This window comes from Scomber japonicus, chromosome 20, assembly GCF_027409825.1.
Source record: "Scomber japonicus isolate fScoJap1 chromosome 20, fScoJap1.pri, whole genome shotgun sequence".
Lineage (NCBI taxonomy): Eukaryota > Metazoa > Chordata > Actinopteri > Scombriformes > Scombridae > Scomber > Scomber japonicus.
Window position 1 is genome coordinate 21,918,575 of NC_070597.1, and position 19,599 is coordinate 21,938,173.

At 39.6% G+C, this 19,599-nt stretch overlaps 3 protein-coding genes across 3 annotated transcripts in view; all 3 read left to right on the plus strand.

Annotated features, from left to right (window-relative positions):
* Positions 1 to 8,500, plus strand: part of pkd1b (polycystic kidney disease 1b) — a 28,343-nt gene extending 19,843 nt beyond the window's left edge. Inside the window, exons 26-40 of the mRNA XM_053341123.1 lie at positions 280 to 403; positions 811 to 954; positions 1,107 to 1,539; positions 1,869 to 1,980; positions 2,140 to 2,354; positions 2,467 to 2,669; positions 2,753 to 2,950; positions 3,041 to 3,195; positions 4,901 to 5,101; positions 5,580 to 5,754; positions 5,836 to 6,018; positions 6,671 to 6,863; positions 6,959 to 7,145; positions 7,372 to 7,483; positions 7,592 to 8,500. Coding sequence (XP_053197098.1) covers positions 280 to 403; positions 811 to 954; positions 1,107 to 1,539; positions 1,869 to 1,980; positions 2,140 to 2,354; positions 2,467 to 2,669; positions 2,753 to 2,950; positions 3,041 to 3,195; positions 4,901 to 5,101; positions 5,580 to 5,754; positions 5,836 to 6,018; positions 6,671 to 6,863; positions 6,959 to 7,145; positions 7,372 to 7,483; positions 7,592 to 8,500 — 3,544 coding nt within the window. The remainder of the gene's footprint in view (positions 1 to 279; positions 404 to 810; positions 955 to 1,106; positions 1,540 to 1,868; positions 1,981 to 2,139; positions 2,355 to 2,466; positions 2,670 to 2,752; positions 2,951 to 3,040; positions 3,196 to 4,900; positions 5,102 to 5,579; positions 5,755 to 5,835; positions 6,019 to 6,670; positions 6,864 to 6,958; positions 7,146 to 7,371; positions 7,484 to 7,591) is intronic.
* Positions 8,501 to 10,237: 1,737 nt separating this feature from the next.
* On the plus strand, positions 10,238 to 13,393 carry LOC128380983 (pepsin A-like). The gene is made up of 9 exons (XM_053340894.1): positions 10,238 to 10,293; positions 10,656 to 10,806; positions 10,902 to 11,019; positions 11,795 to 11,913; positions 12,218 to 12,414; positions 12,560 to 12,676; positions 12,786 to 12,927; positions 13,065 to 13,163; positions 13,256 to 13,393. Exons 1-9 carry the CDS (start codon positions 10,238 to 10,240, stop codon positions 13,391 to 13,393), a joined length of 1,137 nt encoding a protein of 378 aa, XP_053196869.1.
* A 3,733-nt stretch (positions 13,394 to 17,126) lies between these two features.
* LOC128381176 (PI-PLC X domain-containing protein 1-like) lies at positions 17,127 to 19,490 on the plus strand. Its single transcript, XM_053341124.1, has 6 exons — positions 17,127 to 17,232; positions 17,574 to 17,698; positions 17,799 to 17,930; positions 18,573 to 18,737; positions 18,844 to 19,027; positions 19,249 to 19,490. The coding sequence occupies exons 1-6, from the start codon at positions 17,127 to 17,129 to the stop codon at positions 19,488 to 19,490; spliced, it is 954 nt and encodes a 317-aa protein (XP_053197099.1).
* Positions 19,491 to 19,599: the final 109 nt, after the last annotated feature.

Here is a 19,599-nt window from a genome sequence, read left to right on the forward strand (position 1 = left end):
CACAAATATGCGGCTATATTACTTTAATCAAATCACAACTTCTATTTTGTAGTTTCATTAATTTAATTAAGTTGAGTTAATTTGTTGAATGTTCCACCTTTCCAAGGTTATACTTTACATACCACTGGGGGGTATTGGGAATCACTGCAATAAAGGATGTAATATCACATTATCAGGAAAAATTCAATTATATGTCATCCTTCCAAACATAAACCAGTCTTTCAGTGTATTTTGCAGAGTTGACCAGATAAAACTGATTGATGTCCCTTTTCTCACAAGTGGTCCAGTGTCAGCCAAGCTACTGGTTAATATGGAAACAGTTGCTGTGGGGATGACTGTTGCAGTACTAGTGTTTCCTCTCCAGTGTTTCCTCTGCTTCCTTTTCAGAAAAACTCACAGTCAGGTAACTCAACACAGCTTAAACATTCTTTGTGTTCGTTTAACATTTTACTGCTGAAAGAGACTGTGTCCTCTGACCTGAATGTACTGAAATGTTCATATGAATACGTACATAGATTGTTTGTTCTTATGTGTTCCTATGCGTACCTTCAGTGTGTTACTGATTAGAGGTCAGTACAGTGATGTCTTGGGCTTGTATCTAAGCTTTATTTGTCAAACAGTCTTATCTCAGTATGCAAACAAGACAAGTGCGTGCCTTTCCATTTATCTGGATGTACACAAAGAGTTCCTGGGGCAATAGATGTATGTTAACATGCGTGTGTGTGTGTGTGTGTGTGTGTGTGTGTGTGTGTGTGTGTGTGTGTGTGTGTGTGTGTGTGTGTGTGTGTGTGTGTGTGTGTGTGTAACCAGGAAAACGTGGACATGTCAGTTCCTCCTTCTCCTGTGTGTCACTCCGTGGAGATGGATGTCTACCTAGGCCAATCAGACATTTCAGGCCCTTCTTTCTTGTCTCTGCGGGATTCTTCCAGTCCAGGCCAAGATAGTCCTTCATCTGTGAGAGCACACACACACACACACACACACACACACACACACACACACACACACACACACACACACACACACACACATACACACACACAAACACATACACATAGAGTTGCTATAGCTGCGCTTTACAAACTGCATGTTTTTTCCCCCTCTAGTTGCTGGAGAGCAAGGCGTTTGACTCTAGTATCCTGGACTTTTGGGCTGCCTCTGGTTTGGCGCCCCAGACAGATGGGGCATGTCAAGAGGAGTGCGTGGTGGCATGGGCATCATGTGACAGCCTCCTCAACCTGCCAGCAGGCCCTTCAACCAAGATGACCCCATCCTCCGACCCCTGCAAGACTTCATCTGCTCTGGGTCCAACACGGCTGCTCAGGAGGAAAAAGGCCCTGATGCAGCTGCGTCTGGCCTCACCCTCCTCTTCTGACTCACCTGCTGCTCTTCTCCCTCCCCTTTGCACATATCCCCTTTCAAAAGAACATTCTGACTCTCATTACTCCGCTGTTGCACTGGGCCAGAAGTTCCTCACTCTGAATGCTAACCCAGTCCAAGTTCATAACCACAATCTGACAACATTCCTTACTATGTCTGGTGAGAAACTGTTAAAATAAACCCAAAAATCCAAATATCTGCAGAAGGGAAATGTACAAGTCTCTGTTTCTACTGTATGTTTTCATATCAAAGTAAGTGTGGTTTCTTTAAGGCAAAAATCTATCTGTTCTCTGAAAGTTGACATGTTCTGTTGATGTTGGGAATCATCGACTCAAACAGGAATAGTGCAGGCAGGTTCAGGGAAAGTGGACTGCCCAAAAAAGGAAATTACAGCATGTTATTACAGTAGATCAAATCCCACATTGTACTGTATATTTTTTCTTCTTTTCATTCTCAGTCTGATCACATATTTTTGTGTTTGCCTCTAGAGGAGGATCTGCTGATGTCTATAGCAGCCGCGGCAGACACAATAGATACAACAAACAGTAATTCAGACAGCGGCCGGGACTCCCCTAGAACCACCTCCTCATTCTCAAACACGTAAGGCTTCTCTCTATCCATAATGAAAATGCTGCCCACACATTTTCCTCTCTTGCATGAAGCATTATTTATTGCATTGCTTTCAGTCATCTTATGTTTTAGAAATATTTCTTAACCTCATCATATTGTGAAAAAAACCTCTGATTTTTGCTTTCGTAGCCAGAGCACCTCCTGCAGCAGCTGGTCAGATCAGAGCGAGGATATGTTCTTCTGTGGTGTAAAGATCCACAAGCCAGATCCACAGTCCTGTTCTTCCCTGAATGAGACTGGGCTATACAAGTATCCCTCTGTGCTATCTGTTGACTCTGTGGCCAGCACCTTTCTGCCAAGCCCTTCTCCTGACTCTACACGCTCCTTCTCCACCACACGCATAGGTACTAAACCTTATGAGAATACCCAATAAATGTTACATTGGTATTGTTTCATTTACATCTGGTAACATGGTAGGACTAGTGCTTGATAAATCCATCACTCTTCCTACTCTAGGAGTTTCTCGAGGTAAGCCCAGCTGGGTACTCCCTCCCTGGGTCCTGTGTGTGATTTACCCCCTGGTGGCTGTGCTACTGGGATCCTGCCTGGCTTTCGTGGGAATTTACGGCAGCTTCTTCTCCAGAGCAGTTGTCCTCATGTGGCTGATATCATCTCTCTCTGCCTTCCTCACCTCTGCTCTGCTGCTGGAACCTCTGAAGGTGAGTTCAAACATGTCATCCAATTAACTTGCTTCTGTGATGTGTAATTCCTTTGATTTTGCATCTCCGTCTTCTTTGCTCAGGTGTGTGTGCATGCCTTGATCTGCACAGCACTGTGGCGGCCTGTGGATCCAGAGGTGGAGGACCAGTTGGCCCAGGAGACCACAGTGGTGAGGGCATTTGGGGAACACAGTGGGAAGGTTCGGCCTCTGTGTGGCTATGGGTTGCTGCAGGCTAAAGAGGAAGCCCGCAAAGTCCGAGCTCTACGATCTCTCATAAGGGTGAGAATAAAAAACAAGCTTTTACATTTTATTGCTGTTTTTAGGAGCATCTTTTTTTATGTTAATTACACCTCTGCATCTTCTCTGTAGCACTGTGTGTGCCAGCTGTTATTTCTGTTGCTGGTGCTGATGGTGAACTACCAGGACAGCATGGAGCAGAGGCAGGGCAGGCTGCTGCACTCTGCTGTCAGAAGCCGTCTTCACACTTCACCCTTGGGTGTCCCTAACCTCACCTCACTTAGAGAGTAAGGACAATCCTCTACTTCCTGCTGTCACAACACTACACCATGCCAAACACACTCAACAGCCACACCTGGAGCCTGCTAGTTCCATAAGACAATCATGACATGTTTTGACTAAGTTTGTCTTTGTCAGGTGTGCACACTTGTTGCTGTACTGTATTAAGAGAACTCTGGAGGCAGGATGAAACAAATGTGTCAGGTCCTGCTCACCCAGTGTCTCTTTTTTTATCATTTTCATCATAACAGTGAATTTCACTGCCTGACAGAATCAGATCCTGTGGGGTAAGAATGTTACAAGCAAGATCTTTCACAAGCAAGAGCAGTATAGATAGTACACCACTAATACAGACCTATACATGACTGCATTAAAAAATCATTGAGGTGCATGAAGAATTGGCAAGCTATAGGTCAGTCTTGATGAGCTTATTTGAAAAAGTCATTTAATATACAAACACAATAAGCAAATCCAGTATAGATTGGTATTCATTTAAAGATACTCTCCAGACATTTATTAAGAAATATAAAAATACTTGGAACAATCATGTGTGGCTTCCACAAAAAAAGTCTAATTATCATGTTAAGATCCTTAAAATGACATCTACGCCTTCTGCCTCATTAAAAATTCCTGAATCTATAAATACGCAAATATATTTCATTTCAAAAGTTTAACCGCTGCACACAAGATGTCTTCTACTTTACTAAAAAGTCCATTCTCATTTAATGTGCACTGGAGGTTTCCACATCACACTTGTGTTGAGATTGACTTCCAAACTAATTATGATGTCAGATCATGCACATGGGCCCACCTCTTAAATTCAGACTGAAGATGAGCACAGAGAAACTATCCACTTTCAGCAGATGAATGTGAAAACATATTTCCAGTGGAACATATTTTTTTGAGTGGAAGGGGACTTTAAAGGATGTGGCTCCTGGTTAAGATGCATAACATAACCACAATATCTGCAATCTGGCTGCAGTCTCTTTTTCCTCTCTCTACCCGTTTCCTAATAATGGCAAAAATGCCAAAAAATGATTTTGTATATGGCTTGAATTATTATATGTTTTTTCGGTAACACTGTATAGTATAGCCCATAATTTACAGTTTAATTTTGTTGATGAATCAAGTACCAAGTACTTACCAATTTGTACTAGTTGTTAAATGTAGGCACAATGGAAGAAAACAAGACCACAGGGATAGAGGTTGAAACAAGTTAACAGTTGGGGTTTTTTATGTGAATGGGTATGTATGCGGTCCACTACCAGGAAACAAAACTAAAATTTGGAGAAAAAATGGTGTAAATATAACTGATATTGTGTAGAACCTATAAAGTAAGGTATTACATATTTCACAGTTAAAATGTACCACAAAAACTATGGGGGTACAATGAGGTAATGAAATAGGCTTTGGCATAATTTCTCAAAACTCAGGGGATCGTTAAAGAACATATAGATGGTGATAGTGTAAGTGGTATTAAGTCCAAATAAACTGGTTGGGTTAATAGTAAATAGACAACAATATAATCCTTATTAATAGTATCAGTTTACTGATGGTTTTGGTGTTTTTATGAAATGTGTAACTGGAGACCAGTACTTGAAAATCAACTTGTCCTTATATTAATGAGTCATTGATCTCTTGTCACCCTGTAGAAATGCTCATCTGCATCTACGTGCATGAATTTAATCACAGGCATATTCTCTTTTCATCCAGCTGGTCAGATGCAGGGCAGTGGATAAACCACACTTTGATGATACATATACACCAAAACCCTGTGCTACACCTCGTAGGGTTGCCTCGACTCCAGTACACACACGCTTTCAGTCCTGTGGCAGGTGTCTTATTGGGGAACAGCAGCGCAATGACACACCGGATTCTCTCTGACCTTCATATGGCAGACTGGAGGGTGAAACAGTGAGTGGATCTTTTACGGTGACATGACTGCATCTCCAAGACATGCTGAGTGTGTATTCAATACTACTTTCATTTCGCAGTTGTTTATTCCACTGAGAGAAAAAAAGAAGAATTGAGAACAATGAGGCGTGCCACCCCATTAAAACTTACCAGGAAAAACAAAACAATGCAACTTCTTTTCTTCTGGGAGCAAATGAAGCAATGAGAGATGACAAAATATGATTCAGGGAACATCATAATTTTGCATTTGAACACATATTGTTTACTAGACATCTGAAACCTCTCCTGATGTGATTGCTTGATATTTTGCTTGATTTAAACCCTCCATTTAATCAAAACCACATGGGTTGTACACTGAGTTCTACAATTACCACACAGATATCACTATTGATGATGTAAAACTGTTGTAATCCCATTTAAAAGACTTTGAAATATTGATTTTGATTTGATGCTAATAGTGTGTTTCTTCATCTCTCAGGTTTAAAACTCTCTCTATTGACTTCACACACTACCACAGAGAGTCTGCTTTATTTGTCTGTATGTCCATTCAACTAGAGTGGGCTCAGACACAGAGAATCACTCCTTCCATCTCTATCCATCCACTCCTCATCCCTTCATCCTTCTCAGGCCTGGATCTTCAGGTGGCACTGACGGTAACTAACAAGCACAAAGAACTCAAATTGAAAGCAACACATATTCTTAAATGCTTAAATTCACTGGTATTTATACTGCAGGTTCTTCTTCTCATCTCTGCTCTCCTCATCTTATTTGGGGAGCTGTGGTCCATGGCTGCTGAGCGTACCACATATTTCTGTCAAGGCCAACACTGGTTTCAGCTCCTTCTAGCCTCATTGTCCCTTGCAACAAGTATCCTGCAGCTTTGCTTCCTGTCCCAGGCCACTTCCTCCATTTCCGAGGTAAATATACTGTATACATCCACTTTTAGGTTTGAGATATTCCCCCGATATCAGTGTAAATGAGAAGAGCTTTGTTATATAATTGTCCAAGTGAGTCCAAATTTGCCAAAATTTGTGATCGTTTGACCGTCTGCTTGTATGCCTTGATCAATATTCGCAAATTAATTTGATTAAATATTGCAGTATTAAAGCAAAAAAAATCTTTAATGTGTTAGAAATGGACTGTCACACGTGTTGCTTATTCTGTCCAAATACTGTATTTGCACTGTGCAAACTGCTGAGCTGGTTCAGTTAACAGGGGCATTTTTGAATAAAGAATTAAAGTATTTAAAACCATTGCTGCATACCTGAAGGTGTGGGATCAGTCGAACTGTTTACTGCAGCATGAATGAAATAAATATAAAATAAACAAGCAGTTTTTCCACATTTATTGAATTAAGTATTCCTCAGAAAATGTTTCTGAAGACCTTCTTGGTCATTAATGCCCATACTGCATTCTGTACCATCTAGCTACGCTCACAACCAGACAGCTTCATCAACTTCCACAGTCTTGCCCTTTTGGCACAAAGATCGTCTCACTGTGCTGCTGTCCTGCTCACCCTGCTTGTTCTAAAGGTAACTGGGAGCTCTGGCTCTTCATCATTTAAAATAGCATTGGTCCACAGCTTTACACTCTATTAAATGTCTGCTCCTCCTGCTGTGTGTTCCAGCTGCTGGGAACGTTGAGGTTTGTGCGGAGGTGGGTGGTGATAGGCAGAGTGCTGCAGAGAGCCTGGAGGGAGCTGTGGGCTCTGACGTTCCTACTGCTGCTGCTGCTGCTTCTCTGCACGCACCTTGGAAACACGGTACAAGAGGAACAGTTCAAGCGCATAGAATATTCATCAAGAAGAAATGTATTTGATATGTCTCTTGTCTTTGTTTTAGCTCTTCTCCCATTCAGTAGAGGGCTTCCTGTCAATACGTCAGGCCGGTGTATCAGTGCTATCCATCTTGCGTGGCCAGATGGCTCTTCAGAGACTGTGCAGGGTGCACCCAGTCCTGGGACCTCTTTATGGGCTACTACTGATGGGGGGGATTATCTGGCTCTTGGCCAGACTCTGTGGAACCATTCTCATCCGTACATACAGGTACACATTACCTGTATTATGGCAGTGTGGATAGGCTGTTAAAAATCTTCAGATCCCAGTGTTAAAGGTTGTATGTAAGTACAAGTACGAGTAGTATATGTATGCACGAAGTTTAAAAAAGAACTTACTGAACTGATGTGATTGCTACAAAGTTCTTTAAGAGTAACAATGAGTATCAATATTACAATAAGTGGGTTTTACTACTAACTATTGCTGTGTCCTTCAGGGCAGAACAAGCGGACATGTACCGTCCAGCCATGGAACCTCAGGACTATGAGATGGTGGAGTTCTTCATCAAGAGACTCAAGTTGTGGATGGGACTCACTAAGGCTAAAGAGGTAGATAATGCATTAGTTGTGGTGCATTTCATTGTCAGAACTGAGTAAATGAAAATCTTCCATGGTTGATTCATGTTACTGGTCCCAAACATTTCTTTTCATTTCTAGTTCAGGCACAGGGTTAAGTTTGAAGGCATGGACATCCCTCCATCAAGGTCCTCCCAGGAATCCCGTCTCAACACCCTTTCTTCAACCTTTCCTTCCTCCTACTCTCCTTCTTTGTCCTCCTCATTTTCATCCCCCTGTCCCATGTCCTCATCCCTCTCTGTGAGGTCTGAGGACTCATCAGTGTCCGAGCCTGGGTTTGACGTCCAACCTTACCTGGACCACCTGCTGCCATGCGTTAATGCCCTACTATCTCGTTTTGATCGGGTCAACCAGATAACCGAGGATCTTCACAACCTGGAAATGAAACTAGATGAGGCTCAGTCTAGGAGAAGGAAAAAGAGGATGAGTAATAATGAGAAAGCTGCAGAAAGATACAGAGAGTCAGCAAAGCCAAAGGAACTGAAGGGAGAAGGGAGAGTTACTGGAGAAGTTAGACACAGGAGGACAGGTCTTCTTCACCCCAAACCACGAGTCTCCCTTCCAACTCCCTCTACACTTAACTCCTCTGCTGCATCAATCTGCATATTCCCCCGTACACGTAGTTCCTACTCTGAGTCTGAATCAGTACCACTCCAGCTTCACCCTTCCAGTGACACTCATCATTCTGGAGCAACCAAGCATGCGTCTGGAAACCCAGGTCTGAACCTGTATCCTGTAGGTTCTCCTGGGATTGACAGGTTCCCTAGGAGAAGAGCCTGGCATTCTGGGAGCTCTCATTCAGCTGATGCGGCTCAAAGAATGTTCCAGATGCAAGGTGGAGTTACTCCATGTGGCACTGGAGCAGTGAGTTCTGCCTTCACTAACACAAGACCAAGGAGTGCAGAGGGGGTAAGAAGACGTATTAGTGATGGAGTGCCTGTGAAAAGGAGGGCTTGGATCTCTGAAGAACCAGAGACTGAGCAAGCCTAACCATGTGTTTATACTGGAAGTAAACTCAGTTGGTTGGCTGTAGAGACTCTCACTGGATCTTTGTGGCAATAAACCTTTCAATTTTTTATTTGTTACCAATTATTTCATATAGAAAATTAGATTCTAGCCCTACTTTTTCAGATAAGTCATTTATTCAATTCAGTTATTGCAAAGTAAATGATAAAAAAGTAAATTATCTTCTTTACTATGAAATAATTAACTCCTACTCTACATACCTGTGTAAGAAATGCTGAATGTGCAAGTTATTCTTGTTATTCCTGGATATGTTTTAAACAAAAAGCCTCTTGACTGTATACATAATATGGACAGTCAGGCTTTGAAAAGCCTGGTCCTTGTGCTGGTAGTGAAGAATGGTAAGAAAATGAGAGTAATAGATATAAGATGTGTAAAAGCTGAACATTATTTTTAGGAAAGCGGTAATATTTCACTATTGTCTACTTCTTGGCACACATTATCATATATTATTGTACTTTACAGTGTTCCATATCTATGAATGCAGTTTTATGCTGATTAACTTTTGTAAGAGACATTGTGGAGGTCTTGCTCTGCAGAATAAAGACAAGTGACCACATGGTCTGAAGGTGGGTGTATGTGTTGTTCTTCATTCATTCTTTCTGAACAGTACACTGATTTTCATTATCTGTTTAATATAAGTGATAAAATGAGGTTATCAATATTATATCAACATATTTCATTTTAATCTATTCAAAGGAAAGTCCTTGATGTGAGTAAACACATGATAACGTAGCAGCAAACACCATTTTTGCTTAGACACATTTGCTAAGGTGACAGACTAAGGTTGGCTCGATTTGATGTCTGACAATTTTAAAATGATTTATATTAAATATTTAGTTTAATTTTTCTGACTAATACTACATTGACAATGCAAACAGATGCCATTGGTATGCAGTTTTGGATTGGTTTTAATATTCCGTCATACAATATATAACTAATAATAATATTACTTTAAAAACTTACCACAATGTCAGGGCAAACGTTTAGAATACAGTTTAAATGAAGTTTAAAATAAATGAAGTAAAATGAGTATGAAATAAAGCATGAAATAAACTAAATATGCATATAATTGAAACATTACTCAAAGTAAAACTAAACAAACAAACAAAAAACAGTTCAATTTAAAAAAAAAAAAAAAAAAAAACAACTACAAGAAAAAAGGCCATGGCTTCATCCTGACATTTATTTCTTGCATCACCTTTTGACTTTGTAGTAAGATCCTGTGTGATGGCTTTTACGTGTTAGCACAGCTAATATTAAGTGGAAGTACACAGAAGTTTGTGTACTTTACTTTAATCGGTTAATTGACATTGTCTGAGGTCAACGATTTACTTTTTTGATAACTTATCATAACTTGTTATTTGCAGTGGAACTTTTGTGTGTGCATTACCTTATCACTGTGTAATAGAAAATGTCAGGCCACCTGTATAAAAGAGGATGCCTGCGTGGTATAGGCATTCAGGTTTTGGAGTCAACAGGTGAGTCTGAGTCCACTATAAGAGTTTTTGTTGTGCTTTTGTAGTCTGTAGAGCTTCGCCGTAGTCTGTTATTGGATTTTTCATGCACTCTGTGTATTAATAATACAATATTTCACTTTCATTGATAGTGTATTAATATATAATTATAGTTGCATGAACATGATTTATTATTTTGCTTCACTGAACTCGATTATCTTCTACAGTTGACAGAAACGCCAAGACAATGAAGTGGGCTTTTGTTCTGTGTGCCATGGTGGCACTGTCTGAGTGCCTGCTCCAGTAAGTCAGCCTGACAACTCTAACACCACCATGTACTTGTTCTATTCTTGATTTCTCTACAACATAAACTTCATCGACTCCTCTAAAATAACTGCAGACATCTATGGCACTTAAATTAGCAAGTTTCAGGTCTTTCCTTGTGTACTTTGGTGAAGAGGAAATTTGAATTTAAATGAAGAAAGCTTAGTCACACTGTGAAGAATAAGTCATATTTCCTGGCATAAAAGTCATGTTCTGCTACCTGTGAGCATTGTACGGTTTTTGGAGGAATGACACACGAGCAAAAGACTGTTTTACAGGTAATTAAAAGGCTTACAAGTGTAGCTGAAAGTATTTATAATGTGTCATTTGGTGAATTCTAGGGTCCCCCTGGAGAAGGGTAAAAGTGCCAGGGAGGCCCTGGAGGAGCAGGGTCTATGGGAAGAGTACAGGCTCAAGTACCCATACAACCCCATGGTCAAGTTTGACCAGCGCTTTGCTGTGACTGGTGAGCCCATGACCAACGATGCTGATGTGAGTAATGAGATTTACACTGATGAATGAATAGAACTTTGACAAATGGCTAATTTTGGTCACGCATAATCGTAATATTTCCTCTTAATCTCCAGCTGGCGTACTATGGAATCATCTCCATTGGAACTCCTCCTCAGTCCTTCAAGGTCATCTTTGACAGCGGCTCATCTAATCTGTGGGTGCCCTCCATCTACTGCAACAGCCCAGCCTGCAGTATGTAAAACTATTCACCCATACATGTTTCTACACATTTAACAGTGATTTTGTTTGTTTGTTTTTTCGCAGTTTGGAGACCATTTTGAAAGTGTTTTGCAGTCTTTTTCCTCTTGCTCGAGTTTTTTCAAATATTAAGAATTTGCAGTTACTTGATATCTTTAGAAATTATTCCAAGATTTTCCTGTTATGGTTGGGTATGTTATGTATTTGTGTGGTCCAGTACTATCTGCCTTTTGTGTATTCTGGTAGTTAATACTCTAACACACAAAAGGCACAGGGCAGACCACCCAGGTCTATAGGGATCCAGCTGCCTATTGAAGATGATAAAGAAAGAGATGACACTTACATCAAAGGAGGATATTTTTGCCCTGACCTAGGACTCAGAGGCATCCAACAATGACTTGTTATGGGGCATGTCGAAGCAGGAAAAGCACAGGTGCAATGAATGACATTAATAACAGTAATGATATGATGAATTCCATCTACCAAATTCATGATCCTGGTATGGGTTCCGTGGAATAAGCCATTGCGAATGTTAATCAGTTCCACTTTTCCTGCTATATGATAAGTCAAAATATCTGCAATGCAAAAGGTCTATCATAGACTGAACTGCAGAGAGTTCAAGATCCAGCTCTGTGAGGGTCCAAGTAGGCTTCAGATATAGCTATATCACAGACTTTGCCATTCCTTATGGCCAGATACACCCCAACTTATATCAAGTGTTCTTAAGTCTTTTCTGTAACCCTTTTTCTGTACATCTCTACCTTCCCAGACAACCATGACAAGTTTAACCCTACCACCAGCAGCACCTACAGAAGGAATGGAGGATCTCTCAAGATCCAGTATGGCACAGGCAGCATGACTGGCTTCCTTGGATACGACACAGTGACGGTGAGAAATAAATGCAAACTGAAATGAAAAATTACTATTTACTTGCCATCATTATACTGTATACTGATCATTAATCTATCCAACTATGTTTAAAACAAAAAAGATACAAAATTCTTTCATGATAAAAAACCCAAAACACACACACATATATATATATATATATATATATGTGTATATATATGTTCCTGCATGTTGCACCAAAGATGTCATTGAACTCTGAAAATCAAAGGAACGTGCAGATTTCGAATTCAAAGATCCCATTTGAGATGCTAATCTCTGTATTGTCTTGATGTTTGGCTGTCAGGTTGGTGGATTTGCTGTGAGAAACCAGATCTTTGGCCTTAGTCAGTCTGAAGCTCCCTTCATGCAGCACATGCGTGCTGATGGTATCCTGGGCCTGGCCTATCCACGTCTGTCTGCCTCTGGCGCTACTCCTGTCTTCGACAACATGATGAGGGAGGGCTTGGTCAGCCAGGACATATTCTCTGTGTACCTGAGCTCGTAAGGACAGCCAGAGCTTTGCAGTATCTGATTTAAATATAGGAGTAGATTTCTCATTGTATATAATCAGATTTATAAAGTATTTTAACTGGGGGAGCAGTTAATTTCAAGTAGGTTTATCAGAAATTCTCATTTTCCTCCATAGTAACTCCCAGCAAGGCAGTGTGGTGACCTTTGGTGGTGTTGACCCCAACCACTACTATGGTCCCATTACCTGGATTCCCCTCTCCAATGAGCTGTACTGGCAGATCACAGTCGACAGGTAAAACGAAAGAAGCAGCCTCATAGGCCCACCAAAATCCAGACCAAACTGATACTGTTGGCATACGCACCTGATGTCTGATGCATTCTGCACTGTATGTCCCTCCTAGTGTTACTGTCAATGGTCAGGTTGTGGCTTGCAATGGTGGTTGCCAGGCTATTGTGGACACTGGCACTTCCCTGATCGTTGGACCTCAGAGCAGCATTAACAACATCAACAGCCATGTGGGAGCTAGTAGCCAGTATGGAGACGTAAGTGGCAAAAGAGATGTTGGTGAACTGAGATTTCTTAGTAAAGCTAAACTGGACTCAAGGCTGAATATTAAAACCAAATGTTTTGACTCGCTTTATTTCCTTTTATTTTATTTGATCATTCCCTCTGCTCTCAGTATCGTGTCAACTGTGCCAACATTGCCCAAATGCCCGATGTGACCTTCCACATCCATGGACAGCAATTCACCATCCCAGCTTCTGCCTACGTCCGTCAGGTAAGTGTTTGTGTCCCTGCAGGACTTTATTTTTTCTCACCTCACTGTAGTCCCACTCCATCTGAAATTCTTCTCCTAAATCATTCCCACAGTCTCAGTACTATGGATGTCGCACTGGATTCGGCAATGGAGGTGACAGCCTGTGGATCCTGGGTGATGTCTTCATCAGACAATACTATTCCATCTTCAACAGAGGCCAGAATATGGTGGGTCTGGCCAGGGCCAGATAATCAACCTGATGTCATCTCATAAAAAAAACCTTTTAACATTCATGTTTAGATCTATGTGTAATAGTAGGATTTCATGAGCAATTGATTAATAGTTCCTCTGTCAAAATATGTAAGACATATTTTTTTCTTTTCCTATAAATGATCACATTTCCTACACAATAAAGAGTTAAATAAATTGGACTGGTCGTGTGAAACTGTACATGAATGTCTCAATAATAAGCTACTATAACATCTCCTGTAAGCTGTCAACCAGAAGAACACCTTCTTTGATGTGCTTTGAACTTACTGTACAGTATGTTCAACGGATTGCTCTTTCAACAAAGCAGACTGTCGTAAATAATTTTTCCTCCGTCCACCGCACTTCACATAAATCCTTGGTGTCACATAATGATCAGCATATTTAAAGCTCTTAGCTAACTTTACATTGGTACTGTGATGACAATAGCAAAAATGGGAAGATGGTAAATAAACATAGCCTAGTGTAAACATGGCACAAGTAAAGAAGAATTATAAATTCAGTGAATTAACTTATAGAGAAAAATCTGTACGGTAACATTAGCCAACCAACTAGTTATACAAGACCAAGTACGGCTGTAGCAGCAAATCCCTATACTTAACAGAGCAAGGGTGTGTTTTATTGCTTATGAATTCAACTTGTTTGTTAGAGAATGTATCCCTTCTTTCAAGACTCACACAGTTTCTGAACTCGGAAGCTCATTTTTAACCTTTGAGAGTACTATATCCAACAAAATTGATCAAAGGCACACTTACTCAGACTTCTTCAGTGAATTGATTTGGCTCAGGTGTCCTTACATGACATCAGTGTGGAACTGCAGCCAAGTGACAACAGGTAGTCATTTATGGAGGGTGTGGGAGTGATTTTAACCCTTGACTCTGTCCCAAGGTGGTCATTCTCCTGGTCAAAGATCTCTTCACTTATTCACTTGTTCAGGTTCCTTGCCATTTCACTGAAGTGTTGACATTCCCATGACTTGTTTGAAGAGACTGGCAAGATGTGTCAACAGTCAAGCCATGTAAGGGGGTCTCACTGGGTTGCTATTCTCATCTTATGTTAAGTTATGATTGGATCCTCATCATCTGCTCCTTGTAACCGGTGCCTTTAAGTGCTCCTTTAATCGCTACATGTCACTCTCTCTATCCCCCTCCTCACTGATTAAAGTTAACAAGTGGGCCTTTGGAGTTTTGATTGTTTTGTTATATTTACAGTCTTGCTTTAGGGTATAATTAGCCTACATAAGATTAAAGTTAAACAATTCCCTATGAAAGAAAAATGTGTACATGCCTTGTGGCTTGTAACTGTTCCATATACACACAACCCTAATAGTCATCTCTAATTAGTTATGTCCTGTTCTTGTGTTAATCAAGTATATTTGATTCTGTCTACAGTGTCTGATTAACGATCCGTCAGATTGGATGAATGTGAAATCACTCATCACATTTGCAGTGTGATTTTACTGTCATTTCTGATTTTATCCCAATTAAATTGCATTTCAGGTTAATAGTCAGGGGCGCTGTTAGAACATAAGGTCATCTTTTATAATCATCATTCTTCATTAATAGATATTAAAATGATTTTTAATTTACATTGTAATAATTAAAGTTCCTGTCTACAAACCAGGTGCGGCACTTGCTAGCTGAGTTGCGAGTGAGGAAGAGTGCTGTTCTATAGTAATGTCTCAAAATATAATCAGGGTTCCAAAAACATACAAAGAAAAGAGACACAAGAAGGTGAGGCTGAGAAGGTGACAATATGTCACCCAGTTCTTCATAAAAAGGTGGGATTAGTCCATGAGTGGTGGAAATCTACCTGTTAGTTAAGCTTTGTCCATAGTGAGACAAGTTAATGTTACTTTTGCTCCCCAAACATTAGTTACTGCTAATATCTAATCAGAAAATTCTGTGTTTTTATTTTACTCCTCTTTCAGCTGACATTTAATCAATGCAGGTCAACTTTTAGAAGCTATTCATACTAATTCAGTTGTCCCTGCTCCTGGTGCCAGGCTCAGCAGCCCTGTTTCCCCATAATAATGAACCAGCCCACTGCATACTAAAGGAGGATGTGAGCAGCTTTGTGTTGAATGACATTTCACATAACATAACTGAAGGGGGTCTATTATTATTATTATTCTGAAAAAAAGAAAATTGATTAAATCCTTTTCATCAGTTCCTTTTCTATCAGTGATAGGAACTGATAGTATAGTTTCTTCAAAATGTGCCTTTATGATTTTGTTCATTATATATTTTTTTATAGATGATACTGTTCATTTATTTTAATAAAGAGTTTAATTTATATTTAAGTTCATGTCATTCAATCATATTAAAAGGATTTTCCATTTAAGAATTTTACCATTAAGATTGCATTTTGAGTATAAAAGCACATTACTTATAGATTATATCTGCTTGCATCAAACATTGAATTCCACTGTATGCAGAATGTTGCATGTCTGCACAGTGTCATATTGTCACAGCTTCATGTCAGTAAATATTGTACAGTTAGTACTGGACTACAAAAGAGTTGCAAGCCTGCATAGGTTAAGTAATTCAGTTGGGTTTTACACATGTGGTTACAGCAATTGCACATAGTTGGCGTGGTCGCTGCCTGGTGGTGGGGCCCAATGCAATATCATGTCATGAAGCTCAAAATCCCTGGCACCTCCCCTGTTAATTGTACTATCTTTTCGAACAACAAACCTTAGCTGCAGTACAACATCATCACAAGTAAATGTGTTAGTACTGTAACTAAGTCTTGCTTTCAACCTGGCCTGACTGTCCTTAACACACAAGCAGAGAAGAGGATATTTCCTTATTATTAAGATTTTTAATAGTATGAGGAAGTTTCACCACATCATGAGGAAATTTCACAACATCTTGTTTGTCAATCTATAAAAATGTGTATGACTACAGCAAGTGCAATTTGTTATTGTATGCGTGATGATGTAAACAGGGGAGCTGCCAGGGATTTTGGGCCCCATGAAAAGATATCGTACCAGGCACAGCCTGTACCAACTATGCGCAACTGCTGTAACCACATGTCTAGAACCCACTTGACTCATTCAAAATTTAAATTACTCAACCTGTCTTATATGTCTTATATTTTATACAGCTGTTGAGGCACGACGCTCCTCCTCAATCCCAACTCATTTCTAGTTAGTGGCAGGACTGAACCTTATCATGTAAACAGAGGGGGGTGTTTGTTAAATACAGAGGCTTTGGATGGTTATTTTTTGTGCCAAAAACAAGAAAAATAAAAATGTTTTAATGATTACAATATAAATAAAATATTTCTTTAATGTCTATTAATGATGAAAGATGACAGGTTAATAAAAACATTTAACTTATGTTCTAATAATTTTTTAGGGCCCCTGTCAGTCATAGGCTCGTAGATTCGTCCTAACTTTTCAACCCCCTTACAGCACACCTGGATGTGGAAAGTAATGTAGCTTGTAGTAATGTAATTGTCTTCTAATAAGCAAAAGAGAATTTTGTGTCATACTCATTTAAGTTGGCTATACACTTCTTCATCGAGAAACCTGAGCAAACAAAGAATCTCAAAGAAGGCTGGGAATTAGATTGATAGGGTAAGTGATGCTCCTCTAAAACCTTTCTGTCTCTGCTTTCTTAAGGACAAACTTTTCATTCTTTTTTACAAACACTGTAAAAGATTGTAAGTTGAGTTTGTGATGTTTGTGATATTGTAGAATTTGAGGTGGCAATGTTTTCTGGCAACGAGAGAAGAAAACCCATAGGCTATAGTGACTGGATGTCTCAACTTCCATCTGAACTTTACGACATTCCTCTCTGGAATCTGATCATACCTGGTATGGAGCTGAGATAATTACATTGCTATTGCATTCAACAAATAAACAGTACTTTGCCCAGTTTTTACAGTATATGGGGTCAGGAACATTAAAGTTGTGGCCATGTGAAAAACGTGTATCTCCAAAACATCATTGCATAAAAACATCCTTGTTTTAAGCTTTGTATCAATTAATCCATACATTTGTCAGTGGCTTTTATTTAGTTTAAGAGGTTCTTAACCCTTATGAAAAATTCATCATCACCAAATTTGGAGTTGGATTGGACATTGATGATATGAGGTTTATTAAAACAGTAATTTTGTTATAATGTGTGTTTTGTGTGTGTGTTTTGTTTTCCCTAGGGAGCCATGACTCAATGACTTATGACTTGGACATCAACTCCCCTGTAATAGAACCTGATGGACTTAAAATAATCAGTAAGATTTATTGTGCTCGTAAAATAGTGCACAAATGGGCAGTCACTCAGGTAAGAGGAGATTAAAACCTGCCAATGCTGAATGTCTGTGTACATATAAGGAATAGAGACAGGAGTGTTTGTTTGACTGTTGCAATTCCTTGTGATACAGGAGGAGACCATTACAAATCAACTGGATGCAGGTCTCCGCTACTTCGATCTGAGGATCGCCCGCAAGCCAGACGACACAGATCCCACAAGGCTTTACTTTTACCATGGGCTATGCACTCGAACAGATGTGGAGGTAAAGACCGCCCCTGTTCAGTATGTGTACAACATGTACTGAAAATCAATACTTTACTTTTTTTTTTAAATGTAAAAAAATACCCCAATCTTTGTTGACGATGCAGAAGGAGAGTTCATGTGCTCATTTTGGTATTTTTAGATTCCATATATTTAAATTTGATGACTTTTATAACAATGAATGCAAATAACAAATATCTCAATAATTAGATGAATAAATTCAATTTAAAACACCCTAATGATTCAAATGTTTTCACAAAGTTACCAGGTGTCCTAGTAATCTAATATGTTGACTGAAGTCTGGCTGGTATCTTCTATTGCATGTCAACCCCTCTTTTTTTCTCTCTCATTTCCTGTTACACTGGGCATTTCCTATCCTACAGTGTACACTCTGCTATCAGAATACAGTAAATAATGCCTGACAAAAATAAATACTCAAAAATAACATAGAGACTACATTTTTGTTGTCTGTTGTAGGGGGTTTAAAGTTGACACTTTTCTAAAATCCTGGCTATGGCCAAGAACATGGTATAGTTAAGGAAGACAAAGTACTAATATCAAAGGCAACTATGTTTCAAATAAAAGAGATTATTTGATGTCAACTGTATTAAGAACTAGGCTACTGTTCTGCCACTGTGATCAGACTGTTCTCGAGGTCATAAACGACTGGGCAGAGAATCACCCCAAAGAGATCCTCATCCTGGCTTTCTCCCACTTCAAAGGGTTTGACAAGATTGAAGGGCAACTCCATAACCATCTCATCAACTTCATCAATACCTTGTTTGGAGCTAAACTCTTCCTTAGAGACGTAAAGTATTTATAGTTTGTTTTTTTAGATGAACAAATTAAACATGTACAACTTGAGTTTATACAGTACCACTTCCAAAAACATACCTTTCAATGTATCACAACAGGAGACCCCTACCCTGAACTACTGCTGGCAGAAAAGTAGAAACGTCATAGTCTCATATGACTATCCAAAAATCTCCTCCCCCAAGTTATGGGGGAAAATAACTTACTTCTATGGCGATACTATGGATCCTGCAAAAGTTGAATCAATACTTCAACAGATTTTGGAAACAAAGAAGCCTTCTAACTGTAAGTTTTATCTGTTTCTATGCTTCACTGTGTTGAGGATACGTTTGTGTGTTAGTTTGGTTTCCTAGAGGGAAAACAATGTCTTTTCTCACCAAATCGTATGTAAGCCTATCCTATGTCACACTGTGCAACATTCTTTAGCTTCCTGCCTGATAATAAAAGTGCAGTGCTGTTTTTAAATAATCTGTTGCATAAAATACTGGTTGAGCTTTAATTTGCAGGTTTCTTTGTCTGTGGCTTGAACCTGACACTGCCTAGTAATGCCAGCATACTCAAGTACATCCTTTGCCCCTGTGGCACCCTTCCCAAGATCATACAGAGGAGTCTACCAGAACTGCTGAAGTGGGTGCAGAAGCAAGCTGGCATGAACATCGTGGCCTCAGACTTGGTGACTCGAAATGATTTTGTCTCAGTGATCATCAAGCTCAACATTTCCAAAATTAATGGGATGAATAAAGAATAGAAGGAACCTGTCTCATGTCTTTACTTCTTACAAAATAATCTCTAATAGTTTCTCCTCTGTATCTGTCATATTCTCAAACCATGGATGTATTTGAGAGAACTGTATTTGA